Raw genomic sequence first — 27,811 nt, forward strand, 5'->3', positions numbered from 1 at the left:
AACTCTTTTTTTGATTCTGTACTATGTAAATCTTTTGTAGAGAGAGTTTAATTTGTGTTATTATAAGGAAAAAACTAGATTAGAACAAAATATACTGAGATGTTCACAATAACTGTCTTTAGTAATGAGGTTATGGGTAATTTTTTCTTCTACTTCGCTTTCAAAATTTTCCTAATTATTCTATAAATAACATTCTTACTTTTGTAATGAAAGAGCCCACAAACCTTTTTGTAAAATTATCGTTTCTTTTTCAAAAACACTTTTAAAAAGATTCTGTTAGACTTTTAAAGAATTTTAAATTATCTTCATCACTTTTTTAAATGATAAGTAATACAGACTCCTTATAAATGTCAAACACAGAAAGGTACAATGTGGAAAGAAAAAGTATCTTGTAATTCTGTCTCCTTCTATGAGCTAACCACTATTCTCTGGAACTTTAAAAATGCTGTTCCAGCCAGCCGCCAAAAAATAAATAAATAAAAATACTGTATATTTATACTAAGAACTTAAAAATAATTTCAAATTAAGTGGCAGAGAACTGAAATATACTTCCTGTGTGCCAAGCAGAGTCCTAAAAGCTTTTAATATATTGACTCATTGATTCTACCCAGCAACTCTCTGGGGTGGATGTTATGCCCCAGGAGCCACAGAGTCAGGAATTTGAGGGTTTAAACGATTTGCCTAAAGCCATACTCTAGTAAAGGGCAGGGTTGGCATTCAAATCCAAGTCCAAGAGACGGGGCGGGCGAAACCACTGCCTCAGGCCACTGCCATCGTGGTGGGTGGGGTGGGCGTGATTATGCTACCGGGACTTGAGTTCACTTCTGGCAGCTCCTCATCCAGTGCCCCTGGGAACAGGTGTTTGACAAAGGATTTTTGACTTTGGTGATAAGTGGAGAGCTCCTGATTGGGAGAGGAGAAAATGATAATAGTGGATTTCAGGTATAAGGGATACTGGGGGGCATTTTACAGTGGTCGCCAGGGGCAAGGCGATACACAGGAGAAGTAGGTGGAATTGGAAGCCCGGGGCAGAAGTAGCTAGCCACAGCACTCCAAAGGGTTAAAGCCAGGCAGGAAAGCCTCTGGGGGGAAGCGACAATCCCGAGGCCTTCACCTCCCCCACCAGCAGGGACTAGACAGGCGGATGGGACCAGTTCATCCCGGGATTATTTGAGGCCTCTGGGCCCCAGATAAACTTTGGGGAGGGACCAAAACCCCAGGTATCGCACCCCCCACTTCCTGTGGAGCTCAGAAAGTTAGGTGCCCTGGGATAGGCCCCTTGGCCCCTGACAGATGCAGCTCTGGCCTGGGCGTACTCTGGGAAGGATAGGTGTGGAGCCCCAAGCCTGGGGGATGCTCAGAGGATGGTGGGGATGTAGCATGTGGGGAAAGTGGGGGTATTTCTGGAAGCGAAGGGGGCCTGCACCAAGATGGGGGGCAGCGAGTAGTTCTCCAGCCTGCCTGGTTCTCCTGCCCCAGGAAGAGATGCATTTTGGGGGTTTAGAGAGCCCCAAAGTCTTTCTCTAACCAATCATCCACGGCCAGTTTCCAGGCTGCAGCTTTGCTCTCACCCCCCCTCCCCCCAAGCCTGGCCACAGACTTTTTCCCTCAGGCTTTTCTATCTAAACCTTCTCCTCCCCCCCATCCCCTCCCCCCAAACTCTTTGGAAATCTTTCAACTTTCTTTCAAGTTTTTCTTGGGCAGTTTGGGGTCTGTTTCAGAGCTGGGTCAGAGCGCTTTAACACCCCCAGCTGGGGAGAGCGGATGACAATAGCTGCTATCACTTTACCATTGGAAGTGACCCCCGAATTTGCACTTCTTTCATCTTGGGACCAGAGCACTTGAGGGTGGGCGATTTCCTGGGGGGAGTGGCTTAAGCCGCTTCCCCACCAGCCAGTTGGCTGTAGACGGTCCATGCTCAATGTTCCTCTACAGATATGAGATTGGTTTTGGAGTGAGAGTGGAGCTCAGCTGGGGACGCTGCCTGGGAAGGCCTTTCCCCACAGGGTGACTTAAATGTCCCAGGCTGGAAGGTGGAGAGAGAAGTGGACGCCCCCAGGGCTCTGGGCCACCCTCGAGGTCAGTAAACTAGGAAGTTTCCTCAAAACCAGTATGGGTGGGTGCCTCCTACAGCTTGGAGGCCCCAGAGGAATGAGGGGTGGCCTTGGGACACTACAGGATCCAGGTCATGGAGTGACCCCGTGAAGATGCTGTGAGCGTGTGCAAGCTTGCGTGTGTGTGCGTGTGTGTGTGCGTGTGTGCGTGTGTGTGTGTGTGCGCGTGTGCGCGTGTGCGTGTGTGCGTGTGTGTGTGTGTGTGTGTGTGTGTGTGTGTGTAGAGGGAGGTGAGGCATTGTTTCAAGTTCTCTTTCTCCCCACCCCCACCTCCAGCCCCGTCCCCACCCCCACCCGCCTGCCTATCTCCCCTCCCCACCCTGCACAATGGTCGGGCTCGGCCCCTCCCCAGACTCCTGGCGCTCTCCAGGTTGGGTCCCTGTCTTTGTAGCGGCCAGCTCTCTCCTCTGCCAACCACTGCCTCCTGGCACCCCAGTGGTGGCGTGGGCTGTACTCCTCCTTCTCTCTGCCTTCCTGACACGTGGTCCAGTAGAGCAACTGAACTTGGGAACTCCTGGGGCTTGGTTGACTTGTTGGCCCCGGACCTACCCTGGTGGCTCTAGGTGCACCCGCTACCCTAGTGGTGGGAAGTTTCCTTAGGAAGTGGCAGTAATCAGACTCGGCTGCCACTAGTCAGCCCTGGTGGCCACCCATGCCCGACTGGGCCTCCAGGCCACTGGGAGGGAGCCAAGATGGCTGGCGCTCCCCCAGGCCCTGGCGGGGCACATCCTGGGCTGCCAGGCTGGTGTGACCCAGGGTGCAGAGGGCAGGCCAGAGAAGCGTGGATCGAGGCCGGGTGAGAAGCCAGCTGTTCAGGGGAGAATCAAACCTCATAGCCCTCTTGAGGGCTGAGACCTGTGTGACCCACATGCTTTCTAGGCCTGGCGGATTATGGAGAGTGCAGGGCCTGCTTTGGGAAGGATAGGGAGAAAAGGGAGGTCCAAGAACACGGGATCCTTGGTGAGCTACACAGTCCAGAATGAAGCTGGTGGGGAAGGAGTTTGTTTTAGAGGCCATAGGAAACTTGCCCGCATCACTTCAATAGATTTCTTGGCCTCTCCTTCCCCTGTTCTACCCAGAGCCCTGTCTGGCCCCTCCTAAAATGCAGGCGGCAGAGGCCAGATTGGGCTCCGAGACCCCCGCATCTGCTTGAAATAAGGAGACTAGGAGAGCAGGGAAGCTGGCCTTGGTGAAGGTGAGGCTTTGAGTGTTCGGCAGAGTTGCCCACGTCCATTCATTCACTCCTTGGCTCCAGATTCCTCCCAAGGTGCTAAGATACCGGCTGGATGCTTTCTGGATACCCAGTCTTTACCCTTCCCTTTCAACTTCAAGCCAGCAGAGCAGGGGAGCCTGTATATTCTGAGAAGACCTTGCCTCTTTGGTATCATGTCTTTCCAGATTCCTTCCAAGAGTTGTGGTGCAGGGGAGGCCAGCTGGGCAAAGTCCATAGATTACGTCTCACTTTCTGCACTTCAGTCCTGAATGCACCTGGCAACCCTTCTTGTCTGCTTTGCATTGTACTTCCAGGAAAAGAGCCATTGCTAAAAACGGTTGCACCTGAACCCCATCATCAATTGTCTACTTAAGGATGATAGGCTGGCCTGTGTGGCCTCTGCCCTTTCCCCACTACTCCATTGTTCAGTGGCCCAGCCTCACTTTGCATAGCTGGGGTTGGGGTAGATGGAGAGCTTCTGGAGACCTGTGTTTTCTTAGAAGGCTTTTGAGGAAGCCGGAAGTGGGGTGTTAACTACTTACATACACCTCCTCTTACCTCTGTGGGGAAGAGGAAGGAGTTAGATAGGGTGGAGCTGGGTGGGACTAGGACAGGGAAGAGTAGATAGGGTGGGACAAGGTCGCGTGGGCGGGGTGGGGTCTGTGCAAGAGGAAGTGTGTATTCCTGGACATTGTGTTGGAAGATATCTGGACACTGCTGCTTTAATTCAGGCAAGTCAGTTTTACCTTTGTGGACCTCAATTTCCTTATCTGTAAAATGGCTGTTTGTCTCAAAGCTCCAAGGTTCTGTGTGTTTTGGATCCTTTGGATGATAATTTTGGGTGATGGAAGTATAGTGGCTAGAAGGGGTTCTCGAGTCAGACTGCTTAGGTTTGGTAGCTTTAGTAGCTATGTGGTCTTAGGAAAGTTACTTTTACCCCCCTGAGCCTCCCTTCCTCCAGGTGTGAACTAGGAATAGCCATCCTTGCAATGGTGCAGGTGTGGCGGAGTTATAATTCACGTTCAGGGAAGGTGAAAACTGCATATAAACAAAATTACCTCTGAAAAGCCCACAGAAGCTCATAATCACTGGAGGGAACATCGTGCTCTGCTCAGGAAACAGGCTCATTGAGTGAAAGGGCATGAAGAATTACCCACACAATTTAATTGTTCTCTCATTTTTCCTGAGATTTGGGTGAATTGCGTAAGTTGAATTGCACATAGTAAGCGTTCAGTAAATGGGGACTATTTTCCTGATTTTGTTTGCAAAGTATCTAGCAGAGCATTCATTTATATGCAAGCAGTATAACAGCATTCAACAAGTGACATCATGCAAGAAAAACAAAACCAGCACCTTGTTTGTTGGGATGAGTGTCTGCTAGCATGAAAAAGCTCTTCGTGTGTGCACAGTTTGATCTCAAGGGTTCAATTTTTTATCTCATGTGAGTGCTCTCTTTACTAAGGACCGACAAGTTTATCTCCTGAGTCCAAAGAAAAGTAATAGTTTTTTTTAAAAAGTAAATATAAAGTTCGTGAAAGATGAACAGATCAAAGGCCCAATTGCAAGGTTAAATAATATGGTACCAGTAGAAATTTGGTGAGAGGTTATACCAGATTTGTCATACTATACACATTTTAAAGAAATCCACAGCCTAGAAATTTTATCAAAAGTTGATTCTGATTACCACTTTAAAAAAAGCTTTCCTTTATGATTATCAAGCAAAATTCTGGTGGGCATTCCTTTGATGATTTTTTTTTTTTTTTGCGTTTGGCCATTACAGGGATTGAACCCTGGACCTTGGTACATCACTTTTAAGTGTATAGTTCGATGAGTTGAAAAGTGTATACACCCAAACACAATTTTATTTATTCTTTCATCTTAGCAGTTTTTACTGAAAGTTGTATATAAGATTACTTTATTCTTACTCTTTTCAATTATTTCTTCCTTATATTTCCCTTTTCCTTTTCTACTTGGAGAGATTTGGCTTTCTGTTCAAAGGCTCTCTTTTTGGTCTTTGTCCAGTGTTAGCCTAGTAATAACTACCTAGCTGGGGTGAGTGCCCACATGAACAGTGTCCCATTAGCCCTCTCCTGCTGCACCCGTTCAGTGCAGATGACATATTTCTTCCTGTAAACCTGGACTACTTTGTCAATTTGCTGACCCGTATAGTACCCTTGCACCTCCTGAACTTCATTATCCTTTTGAATGGGCATGGTTTGTACGTTGTACTTCTGTCTCAGCTCTTTGGAAAGAGGGTAAGACATAATCTACCTGCGAATGTGGGAGGGTGCATTGAAATATCTTTTATGGTTCTTGCTTTGGTCAGAAGTCACAAAGGGATTGAACTTCGTTTTGGCTGCTGCTGCCTCTGGCGATGGCTGCAAAAGTGAAGAGCCATACACTATTTTAAATGCAAGGCTAATCTAAAGCAATTTATTGAACTCTGAGAACAAAGGTTTGAGAAACCAGAAAGGATAATCGTTTTCTTGCTCATTTAAAAACAGTGTCTATAAAGGAATACCACTCTGCTTCGCAAACGAATGCTAAAAACGTACCAGTAATTAGGATGATTGGTTTGTGTTGAAAAGGTGACTGACAGTTTAAAAGGAGGAGATGAATCATAGGCCCTAAGGAGCATCTGGTTTCAACTACTGGCTACGCCGCTAACTTGTATGATTTTGGGCAAATTAGGCTAAACCTCAGTTTCCTCACCTGTAAATTAGTGATGATGGTAGTACCTACCTTAAAGTATTGCTGTCAGGATTAGGATAGTGCATGGCAAATAGTAAGTGCTCAGTAAACCCTAGTTACTAGGTCTTTGCACAGTGAGTAGACTGTTGCTGCCCCTTTGAAAAGACTGTCTTTGTTTTAGGGCAGCAGTTCTTGGACTTTTTGGTCTCAGGACTCCTGTGTGCTCTTAGAAACTGAGGACCCTGAAGAGCTTGTGTTTATATAGGTTGTATTTATCAATGTATACTGTATTCAAAATTAGAACTGAGAAATTAAAAATTTATTTAAAAATAATAGACCTGTTACATAGTAACAAATAGTCATTTTTATGAAAAATAACTTTTTGGGGAATGAAAGTAGAGAGAGAAAAGTGCATTGTTATATATTTTTCAAATCTCTGTAATACCTGGTTTAATAGAAGATAGGTAGTTTCTCATATCTGTCTCTATGTTCAGTCTGTTTCGATACATTGTTTTGGTGGAAGCATAAGAGGAAAATCCAACTTCATCCAGATATGTAGATGGAAAAAGAGTGTTCCGTTAGATTTTTCAGTGAATTTTTTGGGGTACTCCACCAAAACTCGATACGTAATAGTTTCTCAAGCTTAGTCATAACGTGGAATTTGAAACCATATCCATGAACTTTCTGTATCCTGTTATATTAAAATCCATTGGTTTCTTTTATATTTTGAATGGATGGTTTACAAAGCGCATGACTTTGTAACATTGCCTATTGGTTATTTGGGAAATATCGTTCACTGAGGAATGTAGATCTTTAATGTAAATGTTGACCGTTCCATTATACAGGATAAAATTTTTCATTTGTTAATGGCACCATTGATCTTATCAGAAAAGTCTTTAGGTATTGGGAAGCTATCAAGCTCATTGTAGTGGGTATATGTTTTCCAAAATTCTAATTTTCAAATGAAGCTATGAATTTTTCATTGGCAGCAAATAGTTTTTTCTTGAAGTGACAGGCTCGCCTCATGCATTTGAGAAAATGTCTGCCAAGTACACCGGATCGAAATGACCAATGTCTGTCAGTCTTTCATGTAAAAAGGGTATTGCATGCTCAACGCAGCTGATGCATCACACAACCCAGTCATTCAGCTTGAGACATTCATCACACTTCAGTACGCAGCAGAAGTGCTCTGTGAGTGCTCCCCATCTGGTCACTCCCAATATTGAAAAGACTGTACTTAAGCGTTGCGATTTAATAAAATTAGTCATCTTTATTGCTTCAAGGACATTCTTGAGTGAAACTAGCCTTTTTTTTTAAACTTTGAGTACATGGTGGTGAAGAACATAATGACTTCTAATAATTTGGTGTCATTGCCTTGATTCATGCTAAGATAAGTTATTCAAATGCTAATAGAATGAAAAAGGCAAATAATATCTTAGTGTTAAATTTTCTTAGTATTATTATGAAAATGGTTTAACTTTAGACTCACTGAAAAAGTTTGAGAAGCTCAAGGGTCCATGGACCATACTTTGAGAATCACTGTTCTAGGGAAAGGCAGACCAATTCTGGCTGTATGTGATTGTAAGACTTTAACAAGTACAGAGATACAGCTTTTATACATGAATATACTACATGCTATGTATAGTACTAGACAGCGTTACAGTATGGAGCGGTTAACACTCTATACTGCTTTACTATGTGCCAGGCACTGTTGTAAGGATAGGTAGACTCATGTGTGTATATAAACCCATATCTCCCTCATTTACTTTCATTGTCTCATTTATGCCCACAGCAACCCTATAGGGTAGATATATTATTGTCCCCATTGACAGAAAAGCAACCAGAAGCATAGAGAGGTTAAGTGACTTGCCCAAGGTGACCAAGCTAATATCAGAGCCAGGATTCAGAGACTATGCTCTTCCTCATTACCAGTGAGTAATTGAGCAAATGCCAGGAGGCAATTAGCTATTATCTGCTATGGGGGAATGGGAGCGGATGGGCGTTACCTCTAGGGAGAAAGTGCAGGAGTGGACAGGGCACCCTTGCGGGTTGTCACCTGGGTACCTTGTCCTGACCTCTGCCCTTTCTCCTTGGCCCTGGCAGGATGACTTCTCGGGACCAGCTGGTGCAGCAGGTGCTGCGGGAGTTGCAGGAGGCAGTGGAGTCCGAGGGTCTGGAGGGTCTTGTGAGTGCCGCCCTCGAGGCCAAGCATGTCCTGTCTTCCTTCACCCTCCCCACCTGCCGGGAAAGGGGGCCCAGCCTCCAGGTGCTAGAGGTGGACTCGGTGGCCCTGAGCCTGTACCCAGAGGATGCCCCACAGAACATGTTGCCGCTGGTGTGCAAGGGCGAGGGCAGCCTGCTGTTTGAGGCGGCCAGCATGCTGCTGTGGGGGGACGCGGATCTCAGCCTGGAGCTGCGGGCACGCACCGTGGTAGAGATGCTGCTGCACAGACACTACTACCTGCAGGGCATGATCGACTCCAAAGTGATGCTGCAGGCTGTGCGCTACTCCCTGTGCTCTGAGGAGTCCCCTGAGATGACCAGCCTGCCGTCTGCCACGCTGGAGGCCATCTTCGACGCAGATGTCAAGGCCACCTGCTTTCCTAGCAGCTTCTCTAATGTATGGCACTTGTACGCCCTGGCCTCTGTCCTTCAGCACAACATCTATTCCATCTACCCCATGCGCAACCTCAAGATCCGGCCTTACTTTAACCGTGTCATCCGGCCCCGCCGCTGTGACCACATGCCTTCCACGCTGCACATCATGTGGGCTGGCCAGCCCCTCACCAGCCGCCTCTATCGTCACCAGTACTTTGCCCCTGTGGTGGGGCTGGAGGAGGTGGAGGCTGAAGATGCTCCAGGCCTGGCCCTGGCCCCTCTGCCGCAGCCAGCCAAGACTCTGGAGCTGCTCAACCGGGAACCTGGCCTCAGCTACTCCCACCTCAGTGAGCGCTCCAGTGTCACCAAGAGCACCTTCTACCGCTGGCGGCGGCAGTCCCAGGAGCACCGACAGAAGGTGGCCGCACGCTTCTCGGCCAAGCACTTCCTGCAGGACAGCTTCCACCGTGGGGGCGTTGTGCCACTGCAGCAGTTTCTCCAGAGGTTCCCCGAGATCTCCCGCTCCACCTACTACGCCTGGAAGCACGAGCTGCTGGGCTCTGGCCCCTGCCTGGCCCTGGCCCCCAAGGAAGTGCTGGCCATGGAGAAGTTGGAGAAGCTGCCAGAGGAGCAGGTTGCCAAGGGGCTGGGGTGCTCCCTGCAGGCGGCATCAAGCCCTGGAATGGTCTTAATGCAGCGGGCCAAGTTGTACCTAGAGCACTGCATCTCCCTGAACACACTGGTGCCCTATCGCTGCTTCAAATGTAGGTTCCCTGGCATCTCACGGTCCACCTACTACAACTGGCGGCGAAAGGCCCTCCGAAGGAACCCCAGCTTCAAGCCCCCACCAGCCCTCTCAGCTGCTGGGGCCCCCCAGCCAGCGTCTGATGGGGAAGGGACCCTGCTCCCTTGGAAGGGTGAAGCGGGAGAGGGGGCAGGGAAAGCAACAGGCGGGGGGCCACCCGCCCCCCAGGAACTCCTGCCCCTGAGGATGCCTCTGTCCCGTTGGCAGAGGCATCTGCGTAGGTCTGCCCGCAAGCAGGTGCTGAGCGGGCACCTCCCCTTTTGTCGCTTCCGCCTCCGCTACCCTAGCCTGTCACCTTCTACCTTTTGGGTCTGGAAGAGCCTTGCCCGGGGCTGGCCCAGAGGCCTGTCCAAACTGCAGATGCAGGCCCCCACCTTGGGCAAAGGGGGGCAGGAGGCCGAGGAGAAGATGAAAGAAGCTGGCAGGAATGGGACAGTTGTGACCGCCCCACCAGCGGGAGCCCTGCTGGAGGGGGCTTCTTCAGGAAAGAATCCAGTGGAGGCCCAGGAAGGGCCTTCCAGAGAGGGGGCCATGGCCCAGGGCCGCCCCCCCAGTGGGTCCCTGTTGAGCCACTCTGTGGTGGCGGCGGCAGGTGGCAGGGGCAGCCAGGTGCTGGTGATGGACATGATTGCCACCACAAAGTTCAAGGCCCAGGCCAAGCTGTTCCTGCAGAAACGCTTCCAGTCCAAGAGCTTCCCCTCCTACAAGGAGTTCAGCGCCCTCTTCCCCCTCACTGCCCGCTCCACCTACTACATGTGGAAGCGGGCCCTCTATGATGGCCTCACCCTGGTGGATGGCTGATGGGGGTGCCGAAGGGGCTGGGAGGGAGGGGGACCAGTTTGGAGAGGGCCAGGGGCCTGAGTTGTGCCCCTGGCTTGGCCAGGATGCCCTTTGCTCTGGCTCCCACAGTGTCTACCCTGAATCCAAGGACATATTTGTGTTACTTCCTGGCTCCCAGGCAGAGAGGGCCAGACATCAGCCATCTGGTCTCCTGTAGAAAGCTGCAGGAGCAGAGATGTTCTCTTTGGTTGTTTGCTGGTCATATTTTTATTGTGTTTTAGTTTTTTGTTTTGATTTGAGTGGGTTGGCTGGGCCCCCTTGCTGGTGTTGAAAGCTGTATGTACATGGGGGGAACAGAGGGGGTTGGTTAGCTAGAGCTGCTTTCAGCTTTTTGGGGGACAAAGGGAGTATTATAGTATGGCTCTCTGTCCCATTGGGCAGAATATATGTCTTCAGTTTCTTTTGGGTGTTGGCACCCTCTTTACTCAAAGATGTTTCCCAAAGGAATATTAGAGTGGAATGTGGGGCGGGTCAGAGGTTTCTGCCTGGCATCCTCCAGGGAAAAGGACCAGACTCTGCATGACAGCAGCAGCATGTTTAGGAAGAACCACCGAAGGCCCCTGAGATCACTCAGGGGCTGGCTTTCCCCTGCAAGGAGCAGGTGAGGGGAGGGTAGGCTGGCAGGAGGGGACACGGCCCAGTCTCTGTTTGCTGGTACTTGATGCATCTGCTGGGGACCTGGCTGGCTGTTGGGGACCAAAGCCTTTCTGCTGAGCTTCTCCTCAGAGCCTAAGCTGCATCTTCAGCGAGGAACCACAGAACAGCCAGGCAGGTGGGAGACTGAATTTGCATGGTCCAAGAGTGAAGTTGGAAAATCAAAGAAATAAAGTGATGTGTCCACAGCCCTTGGTCTCTGGTATTTGTTTTGCCAGCATGTGGCCGTTCCCATGGGCCCCTTTGCTTTAAAAGGAGAGTGACGATTTGTCTCTCTCGATGGATGCTCAGGTCCAGGGCTTGGGGGATGGGTGGGGTTACTCTGGGGACTCTACTTCTTTTCCTTAGTGGTGGGGGTGGGGGTGGGGGCACAGGCCCCACCACCAGTTTTTCCACATGTCTCTTCCTCCTGCAGCACTGGGGTGCTGGGCAGTGGAACCTTCCCTGCCAACAAGGAAAACAGGGTGCACTGTGCTGGCTGGCCTTCCACTCCTCACCACCCTTCATGAAAAGCCCCTTATTGTGCCTCATCAGCAGAGTCCAGTCCCCGCAGGTGGATGGCGCTGAAAGGTGAGGGCTGCACGGTGGTAGGGTGTCTCCAGAACCTGGGCTTGCTCCCCCCACACCCAAATTGTCTTCACTTTTCCCCTTAGTCCACATCCCTCCCCAGCACGCCCTCCCCTTGCCTCACCTGCTGATGGAAACTGCCCTTTTTTTCTTGGTGGCTGGTAGGGGGATCCAAGCCCATGACTTTGGTGTTACCAGAACCACGCTCTCCCAGGTGAGCTAAACGGCCATCCCAGGGACTCTGAATTGGATCTAGATGTGACCTTGGGTGCCCCTCCCGCTGGGGGTGAGGCCATGGTTGCCTGGAAAGACACCTCCCTTTGATGGGAGAAACCTGACACACCTAGGTGTGTTCAGAGGCCAGGCCAGCACCCAGGGCCAAATCTGCAACAGGCATTCTAATTAGTCCTTGCAAAGCACTTAGGCGGCCTAGAGCCTGTCACTGATGAGGGAATTGGGCCTCAGCGTAGATAATTTGCATGCTCCTGTCTGGTGGCACTGAGCTTTCTGCCCAGGTCTGTTGGCGTGAAGCATCACTGGGGGAGAATTTCTCTTAGGCCCTTCCTCCTCCCGTCCAGGTTTCCCACAGTGGCTGTCATCCTTGTGGTCTTGGGGAGCCATTCTTGGTTCTGCCCTTTGTTCACCCCCACATCTAATCCATCAGCAAGTCCTACTGACTCTGACTCAATTTACACTGAGTCCTGGCTGTCGTCTCCCCTGTCCCACATCACAGCTTCCCACCCCAGCTCCCCGCTTCTCTTGCCCCCATACAATCCATGCTCTGTAGAGCAGCCAGGGGGATCTTTATTACGCCTGATTCTGTTACTCTCCTGCCTAAGATGTGTCAGTGCACCCTTCCCTCTTAGAATTCCTTGCGCCGCCTTATGGAAGCCTGGACTGTATGACCTGGCCTCTGACTCTCTCCCACCTCTTGTTTGGCTCTTTCCCTTACCCACCATTCACCATTCTCAGCCACACCAGCTGCCTCTGATTTGGAATGAGCTGCACTTACTCCTGCTCAGAGGATCTTTGCGTTTGTCCTTTGGTCTAGAACGCTTTCCATGGCAGATGTCTTACCATTCAGATCACTGAGAGTTACCGTCGTATCACCCTTTTAATTCTCTCCATGGTGCTTATTCCCTCCTGATATTTTTCCTATTTGCTTATTCAATTATTGTCCACCTTGCCCCTCAACCCTTTAGAACATAAGCTCCATGAAAAGCAGGGCTTTTCCTGACTAGCTTATACCACTGTATTCCCAGCAGGTAGATTAGTTCCTGCTCATAGTAGGTGCTAAAGTTTGTTGAAAGAAGGAATGAATGAAACGGGGCCTCTGTTCCTTTCCTGCTGTTATCCTTTGGGATTTGGTTCTATCAAACATAATCAACTCTACTTCTTGAATATTTCTCGTAGACCATTTTTCCTCCGTCCCCATAGCCACCCCCTAATCTATGCTGGCCTCTGCTCTCTCATCTTTGATACTGGAATGGTTTTCAAATGGACTCTGCCTCCACTCAATCTATCGTATTCCATCCATCCTCTTGACACAGGCCAGAATGATCTTATTAAACCTAAATTTGACTTCTTTTTTTGTGACTGGTGGTATGGGGACCTGAACCCTTGACCGTAGTGTTATAACACTACACTCTAAACTTGACTTACTGCTGGATTTCCCATTGCCCTTATTGTCCACCTCAATCCAAACTCTAATGAGGCCCGTCTGAGTCTGGCCCCCACCTACCTCTCTGGCTTATTTCTCCCTAGTGGCCCCTCATGTTGTACCCCCCCTCTAGACCTTTTCCCCTACCTGTTTTCCCCCTCCCATAGAGCTAACCACGTGGCACTGTTGATGCTTGTCTGTCTCATGCTCTGAACTGAACTCTGGGGTCTTCGCTGAAGCCCCAGCACAGATGTAATCACTTAATATTTGGTGAAGGGTTTGGACCTGGGCTTTCTATCTGGCCTGCAATAGCCACCTATGGCCAGCAGATGGCAATCTGGTGCAGCAAGAGGCACCAGCTCTGGGTTCCCAGTAGGCACAGCCCTATCTGGTTTCCAACTCCCAGCCTACACTCCCCTTACTGCTTTGGTCAGAGGGTGGCACCAACCGCCCTCCCTAGAACTACTCTGGTTGGGGCTCTGGATTCTCCTGTTTGCTCTCTACACTCAGAACCAGAGCAGGTCTGCTGATGCCTGGAACAGTGTCTCACAGTAGGGTCTAGAAACCACCTGGATCACAGTCCCTGGGGGAGCTTGTTAGGAGTGAGGGGTCCCGGGCCCCACTGGGACCTGCTGATTCCAACCTTAGACATTGGAGAGGCAGTATATGTGCACAGGTGGATCACTTAACCTCTCTGTGCCTCACTTTTTTCTGTCTGTAAGATGGGGATTACAGTAATGCCTATCGCATAGTACCCTACACATAGGAGTGCTAGATGAGCATTTGCTAATTCCTGTTTTCTAGGAGAAAGCTAACTCTTACTCAAGGCTACCCTCTAAATTGACATCCTGTCCCAAGACTGAACGGTTCTTTTGTCAGAGGCCAGTACTGAGCCCTAAACCCACAGGTGGGAAATTTTAGCTTCTGTTGGAAAAAAATTAAGATAAAAATGATATGTTAATATTTGTTGATCTGAAAAAGGTTTTATAACTATAGTTAAATTACTCTTGCGTATTAGACTGAGGTGTTATAACTCTAAGGTCAAGGATTAGGATCCCTGCAAGAGCCAGCCAAAAAAAAAAAAAAATTCTTCTTGTGTAGAAAAGCTGTTTCCTTTATAATCTACTTAGAAAGACAGGAATACCTAAGCTGTTACCATATTTGCTAAGAAAACTTCATGCTGACTTTGAGGCAACATTTGTTGAAGTTTTTTGTATTTTTTGCACCACTTTCTGTTTTGGATGCAGATAGAGAAAGAAATTCCAGTGAAATGAACAACGTGTGAATAAGGGAAGAAAACAATGTGTGAGGTTGACTTTATTTCTTCTTCCAGCATTCTGTGCAGTTGTAAAGTAACAAATGGCTTAAAAATTTTTAAATATAAAAGCTTTACCCTAAAAAACATCAGGTGAAACATGAATAATTAAATTTTTTCCCTTTTATCTCTATATTTAGTACCCTGGAGGAAGGGGCCCTGTGTTTTGGTGGAGATCATCTCGTCTACTGTGACACATGAGGCTGCTCCTCAAATGCCTCTGGAATCCAGGTGTCAGCGCACTGCTCTGGCTCTTGGGCCCTGAGCATTTACTTCCTATCCCTGCTGCCCCTCCTGGGTGTCCCACCACTGCCTCGGTCTCACCAACCGCCAATCTGGGATCATTCCCCCATTCCCCAGTAACCTACCCTTCTCTGAGAGTATTTCACCCTTGTTTCTGCAGCATCAAGTTATCAACTGAACTGGTCAGAAAACTGAGAGTCATCCTGGAATGTTCTCTCCCACATCTCCATCCCGGCAGGACCCTGGGAACGCTGCAGCTTCACGAGGTTGCACACTGCTGGGTTGTCACAGGGAAGAGAACTTCACTGGTCCAGTCTATCCCTATCCTTTCCCCTGAGCACAGCTCTTACGCCACGTTGCCCCCGTGGCCACTGGCCAGTCCAAATTTGGTCCAGCTGTGTGTGGCTGAGGTGCTGGATCAGCCTTGCTCACAAAGGGATCTGGCAGATGTAATAGGCTTCTATCCAGCAGCCTCTCATAGGCTGAGCCCTGTACTGTAAGTGGAGGAGACAGAGCCATTTGTCCTTGACTTGTCCTCGCAAAGGCCTCAGTTTGCAGGCAGCTGTGGTGTGACACAACATGATAGAGGCTTCCATATGGAATGGACAAAACAGTGCAGTGGGATCGCGAGAAGCACACGCTGGCTTTGTCTGGCTCTCCATGGCTCATTGCTGAGCACCTCCCAGCTTGTAGCTGCTCAGGGCCAGCTCTCCTCTGAGAAGCGTGGCTGCCTGGGCATCTCTGGGAAATGCCTCGATTGCCCCTCAGGTGACCTTGGTCACTCGTTGTAAAAGACTCATCCTGGTTTGGTGGCTGTCACAGGAGGATGGGAAACTGGGGGATGGGCCCTGACCCCAGGCAGTTGTTAGGAGGGGGCTGGGTGGCCCAGAAGCAAAACTGAGAGTGCTGTGGGGGGCCTGTCCCAGCCTGGGGCACTCCTACCCACTTTCACTGGCCTGCCTTCCCACAGGAACCCTACGGTGATTTCCTCTTCCCAGTCCTGGCTAGTGACACCCATGTTACCTGGAGGGTGTCACTAGCAGGTTTTTAAATATTCCCATTGCTGGTTTATCTCATGGAAGAGGAGGAGGAACGCTTTTAGGGAGATGAGAGGCAGGCGAAAGTAGGTTTAATGGTATAAAAAAATTTTTCGTGGAAAATGACTTTGAAAATAGCATGAAATCCGCTTAACTCTAGCAACTCCTCCCTGCCAGGCAGAGAGTGCTGGGGGGACCGAGATAGGAGGGCAGCCAGGAGCAGACTGGGCAGGCGGCTGCTCACGATCACCCTCTGCCTGGGGAGGCCACTGGGATGGCAGAGGGCCAAAGACCACAGCGGGTCCTCCCTGGTGCCTCATCCCCGTTTCCCATTGTAGCCCCCGGGTCCAGGAGGAGGGAAAGCACCGGCTGTGGGGGGTCAGGGAGGTACTCGGAGAGCACCCAGCTCTGGCTGGCTTTGGGTTCCCTTCCCTGCTCCCCAGCCCAGCCTGGCTGAGACAGGTGCCTCTGCAGCTTCCAGGCTTATGGGTGTTGGAAGCCAGTCAAGCTCAGTTTCTAAGCTCCCTGACTTTGGACAGCATTGCCTACTGTCACTTAAGTCCGAATTGAGGCACAACAAGGGGGCAGAGCTAGGCTGCATGGCAGTATCAGGACAAGTACTGATGGCTGTGACATCCACTGACCATAAGAACCTGCCTTCATGGGGACAGGAGGGAGGCAATTTGGGAGATTTGATATGTCATTCATTCATTGCATACACCCTTGTTGAGGCCTGGGGGTGAGGGAAAGGAAGGCTACAAAGCCGGGTAAGACCTAGCCCCTGGAATCGTTTATGAACTTTGACCATATAACTGGTTCTCACTCCTAGGTTCAAGGGGTCTAATAAGTGTAGTTTGCTATTTTATGTCTTCACACAGAATTTTAGGTGATAATCACAATTCATTTTATTAGGGAGATAAAGACAGAACCCTTTTACCATGATACTTTACCATTGAGAGACATTTCTATACAATAAGACTTTGGTTTTTAAAGTCAGTTTTTCTTCCTTTTTTTTTTTTTTTAAATTTTTTTTTATAAAGATGACTGGTAAGGGGATCTTAACCCTTGACTTGGTGTTGTCAGCACCACGCTCAGCCAGTGAGCCAACTGGCCATCCCTATATAGGGATCCAAACCCGTGGCCTTGGTGTTATCAGCACCACACTCTCCTGAGTGAGCCACGGGCCGGCCAAAAAGTCAGTTTTTCTTGAACCAGGGCCTTGTAAGATGTTATGAGCTGGAGCAGAGGGGTCGGCCCGTGGCTCACTCGGGAGAGTGCGGTGCTGATGAGCTGGAGCAGAGGGGGCGATGGTGTAGGGGGGCATAGAGCAGCAAGCCTGCCTCTGCTGGAGGATCGGGGCAGGATTTCTGAAAGAGCCCCTTAAAAGACAGTGGGGTGAGTGGGAAAGTAGAGGAGGGACCGAGGACGCAAGGCCTGGAGCTGAGAGAAAGCCCGAGAGAGCAGAATTTTGATACACCATTTGGCCCTGCCACTGTGAGGCCTAAAACCAAAGAAAAATAACCATGTCATGTTGGTAGCTTGGAATTGGCCATGGTGGAATATTTACACCACAGAAATCAGCAAATCCTACAAATCCACCAGATATATTGGAGCTCTCCCAGATAGAAGACTCCTCCCTCAATCTTTACATAGCTGGCTCTTGTCAGTCCTTCGAGTCAAAGTAATGTCACCCGTTCAGAGGGGCCCTCCCTGACCCTAACTCAAGTCAGCTCCAGTTGCTGTTACCATGTCCTTTCACTGCTCTTGCCACCATCAGAGACAGTGGTTCTCTGGGTTATTGCCAGTCTCCCCCATGGGAATGCAAGCCCCAGAAAGCAGGAGCCATCTGACTTGCTCATTGCTTTATCCCTCTGACTAGATGGGGCATATCATAGGTGCTCAGGAATACTTACTGAAGAAATGAGTGGGTTTGCAGTGGGTGGCTGAGTGTTCCTCTGGGTCTTGTGCCAGAGCCCCTGTGTGGGTTGCTGGGGAGAGGCTGGTCCACAGGGTGAGAGGGAGCCCGGTGCCTGATACTGGCCTGCTCTTGGCCAGGCCAGACTAGGGAGGAGACAGAGGAAGGTGAGGAGGAAGAGGAACAGGAGGAAAGTCACTGCTGCTGTGGGAGGTGCTGAACTCCCAGAATGGATGGGAAAGGGTCAAACCCATCGGGTCCTTCTAAATATCTCCAGAACCTGTCCACTTCTCTCCACTTCCATCATCATGTATTATTGTGTTTTTATTTGGGGCTGGCCAATATGGGGATTGGAACCCTTGACCTTGGTGTTATGACACCGTGCTCTAACCAGCTGAGCTAACCAGCCAGCCCTCCATCGTGGCAGATTAGACTGCAATATACTCCCCACCAATCTTCCCCATGTACATATGAGCCCTTCTAACCTGTTCTTCATGCTGCAACCAGGAGGACATTTTTGAAACACAAAGCTAAACAATTCCCTTGCTTAAGATCCTTCAATGCCACCCCTTATTTCTTAGGAAAAGGATCAAAATAATAACTTTATGGTGGAGAAACTTGACAGATACCAATGAAACCAAGCAATCGAGATTAACACCAGCAATAAGACATATAATTTATTCTTGTCAGAAATTTATAACCTTGATCTAATCCTGAAAAAACACCAGACAAGATAAAATTGGGAGACATTCTACATCATCACTGACCAGACACTGTTCAAAAGTGTCAAGGTCATGAAAGATAAAACCGAGGAACTGGTGCAGATTGGGGGAGACTAAGGACACTGGACAACTAAATGCAGTGTGGACCCTGGATTGTATCCTGGAGCAGAAAAAAGACATTAGGGGGAAAATAATGAAATTGGAATAAGCACTGTAGTCTAGTTAATAGTACTGTACTGTTATTTTCCTGATTATGATCATTTTACTATACTTATGTGAGTTGTTAACATTAGGGGAAGTTGGGTAAAGGGCACATGGGAATTTTCTGTACTATTTTGCACCTTTTCTATAGCCTTAAAATGATTTCAAAATAGCTGGCCGGTTAGCTCAGTTGGTTAGAATGTGGTGCTGACAACACCAAGGTTCAGGGTTCGATTCCTGTACTGGCCAGCTGCCAAAAAAAAAAATGTTGGAAGAAGCAAAATGTCCTAATGGAAGTCTCTTCCAAGAAATATTAAGTCTTGCTTAAAATACACTTCTTTTAAACATTCAAAGATGGTGTTCAAATGTCAAAGAAGATTACTGGTCTATCTAACCCTGCCAGCTAAAGATGTCATAGTCTATATTAAATAAATAGAAAATAAACAACAAATGAAACAGCAAGTCAACCTATCAAAAATATATTGATGCCTAGGTCCTACCCCCAAAATTCTGATCATCAATCTGGGGTATGTCTGGGAATCAGAATTTTTAAAACTTCCCTAGGTGGTCTTATTGCACAGCTAGGATTGAGAACCACTGCTCTAAGGCCAATATTTTGGCTTAGTTGCAGGGCCCAACACAGTCCCTGGCACATAGTAGGTGCTTAAGAAATACAACAAATATTAGTTGAATGAACAGTCAAACAGTCCAATGAGAGGATCGATATAAGTGTGCCACAAGCTATGTATAGCTTCATTAATAATGATTATGCTAATGATATAAAAAAATTAAAATAAAATCAGCATCACTAGTGTTAAAATCAGTTTTGGGATGGGAAAGGAGGTGAAAAGAGAGGTCCCGGGGCAAAAGGTAGGTAAACTGGATGAAAGGTGGGGACATAAGAGGCAATAAGGCTTGTTTTCTGGTTAGATGCAAGTGAACTGTGCTCTGCCTCCCTGGATCCCTAGAGCTAGGTGTGGAGAGGTGTGTGAGGTGCCATGGGAAGCCCTAGCAAGCCTTGTGATGAAGGAAGTGTTGATATGGTACAGAGCAAGAGGAGGGGCTGGTCTTCCTGCAGCCTTGTGATCTTTTTTTTTTTTTTTTTTTTTTTTTTTTTTTTAAAAGATGACCGGTAAGGGGATCTTAACCCTTGACTTGGTGTTGTCAGCACCACGCTCAGCCAGTGAGCAAACCGGCCATCCATATATGGGATCCGAACCCAGGGCCTTGGTGTTATCAGCACCGCACTCTCCCGAGTGAGCCACGGGCCGGCCCCGTGATCTTTATGCTTAGAAGGGGAGTCAAAGTCCCACTCCCTTCTGTCCTGGAGGGCACTAAGCTTGGTGGAACTCAAAGAGCCTGGTCCAGACCCTGCTCTATAGAGGACTGATCAATTGTATGGCTTTAGGCAGTCATTTCAGCTCTCTGGTACTCAATTTTCCCATTCATGAACTGGGGGCAATCATGACTGCCCTGATTTCCTAAAGAATTATTGAAAAGATCACAGAGAAGAACTTGCAGGAACATCTTTCAGGGGCTGGAAAGCCCTTGACAGTCACTTTGTCATCAAGACCCTTTCCCATCCCCACCCTAAACCTCTGTGCCCAGATTAAACCCTCTCCCCTCAGGGCCTCAACATCTGCCTATGATGTAATGGAGGCTTAGGCATTGTCTTTCTAGACCCTCCCAAAGCCTGACCCACAACCTTGTTGAGAGCAAGAGTGAAAAGAAAGCAGTTATTTGATCCACCTTGTTAGTGGCCAGCATAGTGGGGATCAGAGAGTTGAGGCTTAGACAAAGCTGCTTCTGGCATCCAAGCTTCCAGAGGAGCAGGGCCAGGGTGGCAAGAGCTTGAGTGAAGTCAAGGGAGAGTGAAGGATGGGTTGCCAGTGTAGGCACTTTGGAGGCCATTTCCCAAACTCTTTCAGATAAAATGCAGGACATCCAGTTAAATTTATTTATTTATTTATTTATTTATTTATTTAATTTTTTTTTGTCTTTTTCGTGACTGGCACTCAGCCAGTGAGTGCACTGGCCATTCCTATATAGGATCCGAACCCGCGGTGGGAGTGTCGCCGCGCTCCCAGCGCCGCACTCTCCCGAGTGCGCCACGGGCTCGGCCCATATTTATTTAAAACTTCTTTAAAAAAGTACATCCAGGGGGCTGACTGGTGGCTCAGTTGGGGGAGCATGGTGATGATAACACCAAGGTCAAGGGGTCAGATCCCCATAACGGCCAGCCACCAAAAAAACAAAAAATAAAACAAAAGTACATTCAGCTAAATTTAAGTTTCAGATAGACAATAAGTAAATTTTTAGTATAAATATGCACCATATACTGCATGGGTGTCCTGTATTTAATTTGCTAAATTTGGCAATCCTACCATTGTTATTCAGCAATGTACTAAAAGTCCTACCTAGAGCAACTGGGCAAGATAAAGAAATAAAAATGCACCCAAATTGGAAAGGAAAGATAAAACTATCTCTATTTGCAGATGACATGACATATATAGAAAACGTCAAAGAATACACAAAAATCCCTACTAGAGCTAATAAACAAATTCAGGAAAGTTGTAGAGTACAAGATCATCACAGAAAAATCAGTTGCATTTTCATATAACAGCAATGAACAATCTGAAAAGGAAATTAAGAAAACAATTTCATTTACAATAGCATCCAAAAGATAAAACACCTGAGAGTAAATTTAAACAAGGAGTGAAAGACTTGCACACTGAAAACTATGAAATTTTGCTGAAAGAAATTAAAGAAGACCTAAATAAATGGAAAGACATTCCATCCATGTTCATGAATTAGAAGACTTAAGATGGCAATATTCCCCAAAGTGATCTATAAATTCAATGCAATTTCTAGGAAAATCCGAATGGTGTTTTTTTTTTTTTTCCAGAAATGGAAAAGCTGATCTTCAAATTCTTGTAAAATTTCAAGGGGCCCTAAATAGCCAAAACAATACTGAAAAAGAAAAACAACATTGGAGAGAGAACTCACACTTCCCAATTTCAAAACTTACTACAAAACTATAGTAATCAAAACGATGTGGAAAAAAAGGGGGGTGGGTGGGGCTGGCTGGTTACCTCAGTTGGTTAGAGTGTGGTGTTGATAACACCAACATCAAGGGTTCAGATGCCCATACCAGCCAAAAAAAAAAAAGAATTCCCCCAAAACAATGATGTGGTACTGGGAAAAAGACAGATATAGAGATCAATGAAATAGAACTGAGATTCCAGAAATAAACCCAACATATCTATGACCAATTGGTTTTTAACAAGGATGCCAAAACCATTCAAAGAGGAAGGAATAGACTTTTTGACAAATGATGTTGGTACAACTGGATAACCACATGCGAAAGAATGGAACTGGGCTCCTACCTCACTCCATATTCAAACACTAACTCAAAAAAGACCAACAACCTAAAAATAAAACCTAAAACTATAAAACTATTAGAAGAAAACATAGAGGTACGTCTTGATGATCTTAGATTTGGCAATTGATTCTTAGATTTGACACTAAAAGCATGAGAAACAAAAGAAAAAATAGATACATTGGACTTCATAAAAATTAAAAACTTGTGCATCAAAAAACATTATCAAGAAGGTGCAAAGACAAACTACAAGATGGGAGAAAATATCTGCAGATCACATATCTGATAAGAGCTTAATATCCAGAATATATAAAGAACTCTTAAAAAGGCAAAAAACTGAATTAAAAAATGGATATATGATTAGACATTTCTTCAAAGAAGAGATACAAATGACCAATAAGCACATGAAAGCATGTTCAACATCAATAGTGATTAATTAAATGCGAATCAAAACCACAATGAGATACCACCATGCTTACTGGGATGGCTATAATAAAAATGCTTTCAGAAAAAAACGGGTGTTGTTAAGGATATGGAGACATTGGGACCTTCATACATGGCTAGTACGAATGTAGAATGGTACAGCCACTGTGGAATACCGTTGGGTGGTTCCTCAACAAATTAACAAGGAAATTTTACCACATGGCCCAGAATTGCCACATGGCCCAGAAATTCCACCCCTAGCTATGTATCCCAAAGAATCAAAAACAGATACTCAAACAAATACTTGTATATGAGTGTTCATAGCAGCATTAATCACAATAGCCAAAAGATGAAACAACCCAAGTGTCCATCATCAGATGAATGGGTAAACAAAATGCAGCATATCTATACAATGAAGTATCATTCAGCCATAAAAAGGAATGAAATTCTGATATGTGCTAAAACCTGGATGGAAACTTGAGGACATTATGCTAAATAATATTTAACTTAACCAGACACAAAAAGACAAATACTGTATGATTCCATTTATATGAGGTATCTAGAATAGGCAAATGCATAGAGGCAGAAGGTAGACTAGGGAAGACGTCATCAAGATGATGGAATAGGCGGTCCCCAGCACCACTCTCTCCCACAACTGATCAATTGACAGCTATTAAAATGCTTACACTGCTAACCTGGGTCAGCTGGAGAAGGGGGAAAAGGAAGAGAGACCCACAGAGTTTAGTAAGGTGGGAGAAGCCATGGTTAGAGAAAGAAGGGACTGTTCCGACCACTTTGAGCCCAGCTACTTCAGGGTTGGCCCCAATCAGCAGGAGCTGGCAAAGCTATGCCCTTTGCGTAAAGTTGCTTGAGGTCTGCAAGGGAGAAGAGGGCCCTGCAGTGCACCATACCAGCCTTCAGGACAGTGAGACAGCTGATGGGGTTCTCCTGGACCCACATAGGAGTGAGGGGCTGTGGCCAACCAAAAATAGGAGCCACTCAGAGGCTGATGGATTATCAAGAGAGACCCGCACATAGCCTGCCCCGCGGGAAGTGTTTGGAGTGCAAGGGGGAGCAGTTGATCTGCGTTCTGATTGGCAAAGGCCCACTCAGTGGATACTGGTCAGAGAGATAGAACTGCAGGAGGTGCAGTTTGCTGGAAAGACTCAGTCTCAGGCCAGAATTTCCACACAGCCAAGGTGTATTCAACCTCACAAGACTGGTAAGTGATTAAAAGGTCAACAATTAAAGTCTGAGCTGCACAAAAAGCCTTCCCCAGAGAATCAGCAACAAAGCAGCAATTTAGCTCAACCACAGGGTTCAAATGCTGGTCCTCACGGGAAGTTCCCTTACTTTGGAATTAAGCAAAGGACCACAGATTAGTTCTAGTGCAGAGTTTAAATGGTAGTGGTAGATAATAATTCAACACAGAACTGAAAGAAAAAACCCCCCACAGATCAGAGACAAAGCTCTGATATTAATCAGTAAACATTTGCCACCACCAAAGAACACTTATAAAACGTAGAAGAGATAGTAGTCTTCTCAGATGCCCAGACATCAATGTAAAGACACATAGATCGAGAAAGAACAGAGAACTAGGACATCATCAAAGGAAACAAACCAACCACCAAACCAAGCAATGGACCCCGAGGAACAGCAGATCTATGAAATGTCTGATAGAGAATTCAGAATAACTCTCTTAAGGATGTTCAGGGAGTTACAAGAAAATACAGACAGAAAATTAAATGATATATGGAAAACAATCCAGGAGCAGACTGAGAAACTTGACAAAGGAATTGAATCAATTGAAAAAAAAAATAGAAATTCTAGAAATAAAGAATATATTATCTGAACTGAAAAACTTGATAGAAAGCTCCTATAGCAGATCTAATCAAACTTGGGAAAGAATCAGCAAGCTTGAAGATAAAACATATGAAATTATCAAACTAGAGGAGCAAAAAGAAAAAAGAATAAGAAAAAATGAAACAGAAATACAGCAAATATGGGACTCCTTCAAGAGAAATAAACTCTGCGTAATTAGCTTACCTGAAGAAGAAGAAAAAGGCAGAGATGTAGAAAGCCCATTCAAGGAAATACTGGGTGAAAATTTCCCAAGTATGGAGAAAGGTGACAGCATCCAGGTACAGGAAGCTCAGAGGTCGCCAGTCAAATTCAATCCAAGGAGGAACACTCCAAGGAGCATCACAATCAAATTGTCAAAAACCAAAGACAGAAAAAGGGTACTGAAAGCAGCAAGAGAAAAGAAACACATAACATTCAGCTGAGTCACGCTATGTCCCTCAGCAGACTTCTCAGTAGAAACCCTACAGGTTGGAAGAGAATGGGATGACATGTTCAGAGTGCAGAAGGAAAAAGACTGTCAGCCAAGAGCTCTCTATCCAGCAAAACCAACCTTCCAATATGAAGGAGAAATAAAGTCTTTCTCAGACAAATAAAAAAAAAGGCAATTCACCAACACTAGACCTGACTTACAGGAAATGCTAAAGGGAGTTCTTTAACGTGAAAAAAGATGATGCTAAGGAGCAGCAGAAAAACATTTGAAGGTACACAATTCATTAGTTAAGTAAGTTCATGGACAACCTCTGAATACTCCAGTGTTATAAGGGCGTGAATAAACTGCCTCTATCCTTAGTATGAAGACTAAAGGACAAACCTGGGGCTGGCCAGTTAGCTCAGTTGGTTAGAGCGCAGCCTTATAACACCAAGATTATGGGTTTGGATCCCTGTACCAGCTAGCCACCACCCTCCAAAAAAAATAAAATATGTGTAAAGGACAAACGTAGCAAGGCAACAACAAAGGCAAAAACTGTATAAGATATAGGCAGTATAAAAAGAGGTAACTTGGGGCCGGCCCGTGGCTCACTCGGGAGAGTGCGGTGCTGAGAACACCAAGGCCCCGGGTTCGGATCCCATATACGGATGGCCGGTTCACTCACTGGCTGAGCGTGGTGCTCACAACACCAAGTCAAGGGTTAAGATCCCCTTACCGGTCATCTTTAAAAAAAAAAAAAAAAAAAAAGAGGTAACTTGAAACAATAAAATGTCAAAAAGTAGGGGGGCTGGAAATGACATCAAAGTGGAGAGTTGGCTTTGGTTCTTTCTTTTTTACATATAAAAAGTTCAGTTGTTATTAGTCTAAAATAATGTTATAATAACTGTAACATGTTTTTTGTAAGCCTCGTGGTAACCATAACACAAAAACATAAGAGACATACTAAAAATAAATAGCAAGAAATCAAAATATACTGCTAGAGAAAACCACTCAATCACAAAGGAAAATAGTAAGATCAGAAAATAGAAAAAAAAGATTAACAAAGCAATTGGAAAAAAAAGTAATAAAATGGCAGTAACAAGTCCTTATATATCAATAATAACTCTAAATGCAAGTGGCTTAACTGCCCTAATCAAAAGGCATAGAGTGGCTCAACGGATTATAAAACAAGAGCCAACAACATGCTGCCTGCGAGAAACTCACTTCACCTATAAAGACACACACTGACTGAAAGTGAAGAGATGGAAAAAGATGTTTCATGCAAATGGAAACCAAAAAAGAGCAAGAGTAACTATACTTATGTCAGATAAACTAGACTTCAAGCCAAGGAAAGTAAAAAAAAAAAAAAAAAGATAAGAAAGGTCATTATACAATGATAAAGGGATCAATTCAACAAGAGGATATAACAATTCTAAATATATAAACACCTAACTGAAGCACCCAGTTATATAAAGAAATTACCATTAGATCTAATGGGAGAAATAGATTCCAAGAAAATAATAGTTGGGGACTGTAATATCCTACTTTCACCAAAGGACAGATCATCCAGACAGAAAATTAACCAAGAAACTTCAGAATTAATCTCTATTCTAGTTCGATTGGATCTAATGGACATATACAGAGCATTTCATCAGAAATGTTCAGCTGCAGAATACACATTCTTCTCAGCAGCACATGGAACATTCTCTAGAATAGACCATATGTTAGGAAACAAAACAATTCTCAACAAATTTTAAAAAACTGAAATCATATCAACTACCTTGTTTGACCACAATGGAATAAAATTAGAAATCAGTAAGACACTAGAAACCATACAACTACATGGAAGTTAAACAACACACTCCTAGACAATGAATGGGTCAAAGAAGAAATCAAAAAGGAAATTAAAACATTCCTGGAGACAAATGAAAATGAAAACACAACATACCAGAACCTTTGGGATACGATAAAAGCTGTTCTTCTTCTTTTTTTTTAAAAAAAGATGACCGGTAAGGGGATCTTAACCCTTGACTTGGTGTTATCAGCACCACACTCTCCCAAGTGAGCCATGGGCCAGCCCAGTAAAAGCGATTCTAAGAGGGAAGTTTATAGCAATAAATGCCTATACCAAAAAAGAAGTAAGAATTCAAGTAAACAACCTGACATTTCACCTAGAGGAACTAGAAAAACACAAACAAACCAAGTCCCATACCAGTAGAGGGAGAGAAATAACAAAGATCAGAGGAGAAAGAAATGAATTAGAAAATTAAAAAAAAAAATACACAAGATTAATGAAACAAAGTTATTTTTTCAGAAAGATAAAACCAATAAACCATTGGCTAGACCAACAAAGAAAAAAAGAGAGAAGACTCAAATAAATAATATCAGAAATGGAAAAGGAGACATTATAACTGATACTACAGAAATACAAAGGATCATAAGAGACTACTACAAACAACTACATGTGAAGAAATTGGAAAACCTGGAAGAAATGGATAAATTCTTGGACACATACAACTTACCAAGGCTGAATCGTGAAGAACTAGGAAACTTAAACAGACCAATAACAAGTAATGAGATTGAAGCAGTCATAAAAAGTCTTCCAACAAAGAAAACCCCAGGACCAGATGGCTTCACTGCCAAATTCTTTTTTTTTTTAAAGATGACCGGTAAGGGAATCTCAACCCTTGACTTGGTGTTGTCAGCACCATGCTTAGCCAGTGAGCAAACTGGCCATCCCTATATGGGATCTGAACCCATGGCCTTGGTGTTATCAGCACCGCACTGTCCCGAGTGAGCCACGGGCCGGCCCTTCACTGCCAAATTCTACCAAACACTTAAAGACCAATTCTTCTCAAAGTCTTCCAAAAAACTGAAGAGGGGAGAATACTTCCAAATGCATTCTATGAGGCCAGTATTAACCTTATACCCAAACCAGAAGATACAAAAAAAGAAAACTACAGACCAATATCCCTAATGAACACAGATGTGAAGATCCTCAACAAAATACTAGCAAGCAGAATCCAACAACACATTAAAAAGATCACACACCGTGATCAAGTGAGGTTCATCCCAGGGATGCAAGGATGGTTCAACATATGCAAATCTATAAATGTGATACATCACATCAACAGAATGAAGGGGAAAAAATGATCATTTCTA

At 45.9% G+C, this 27,811-nt stretch overlaps 1 protein-coding gene and 1 pseudogene across 1 annotated transcript; one reads left to right on the top strand and one right to left on the bottom strand.

The window, feature by feature from the left end:
- Positions 1–2,747: 2,747 nt before the first annotated feature.
- LOC134372778 (ribosomal protein uL24-like) lies at positions 2,748–6,770 on the bottom strand (annotated as a pseudogene).
- Positions 6,771–8,122: 1,352 nt separating this feature from the next.
- Positions 8,123–10,222, top strand: VRTN (vertebrae development associated). The gene has a single exon (XM_063088421.1). It carries the CDS (start codon positions 8,123–8,125, stop codon positions 10,220–10,222), a length of 2,100 nt encoding a protein of 699 aa, XP_062944491.1.
- Positions 10,223–27,811: the final 17,589 nt, after the last annotated feature.

The sequence above is a fragment of the Cynocephalus volans genome, chromosome 3 (assembly GCF_027409185.1).
Source record: "Cynocephalus volans isolate mCynVol1 chromosome 3, mCynVol1.pri, whole genome shotgun sequence".
Taxonomy (NCBI): domain Eukaryota; kingdom Metazoa; phylum Chordata; class Mammalia; order Dermoptera; family Cynocephalidae; genus Cynocephalus; species Cynocephalus volans.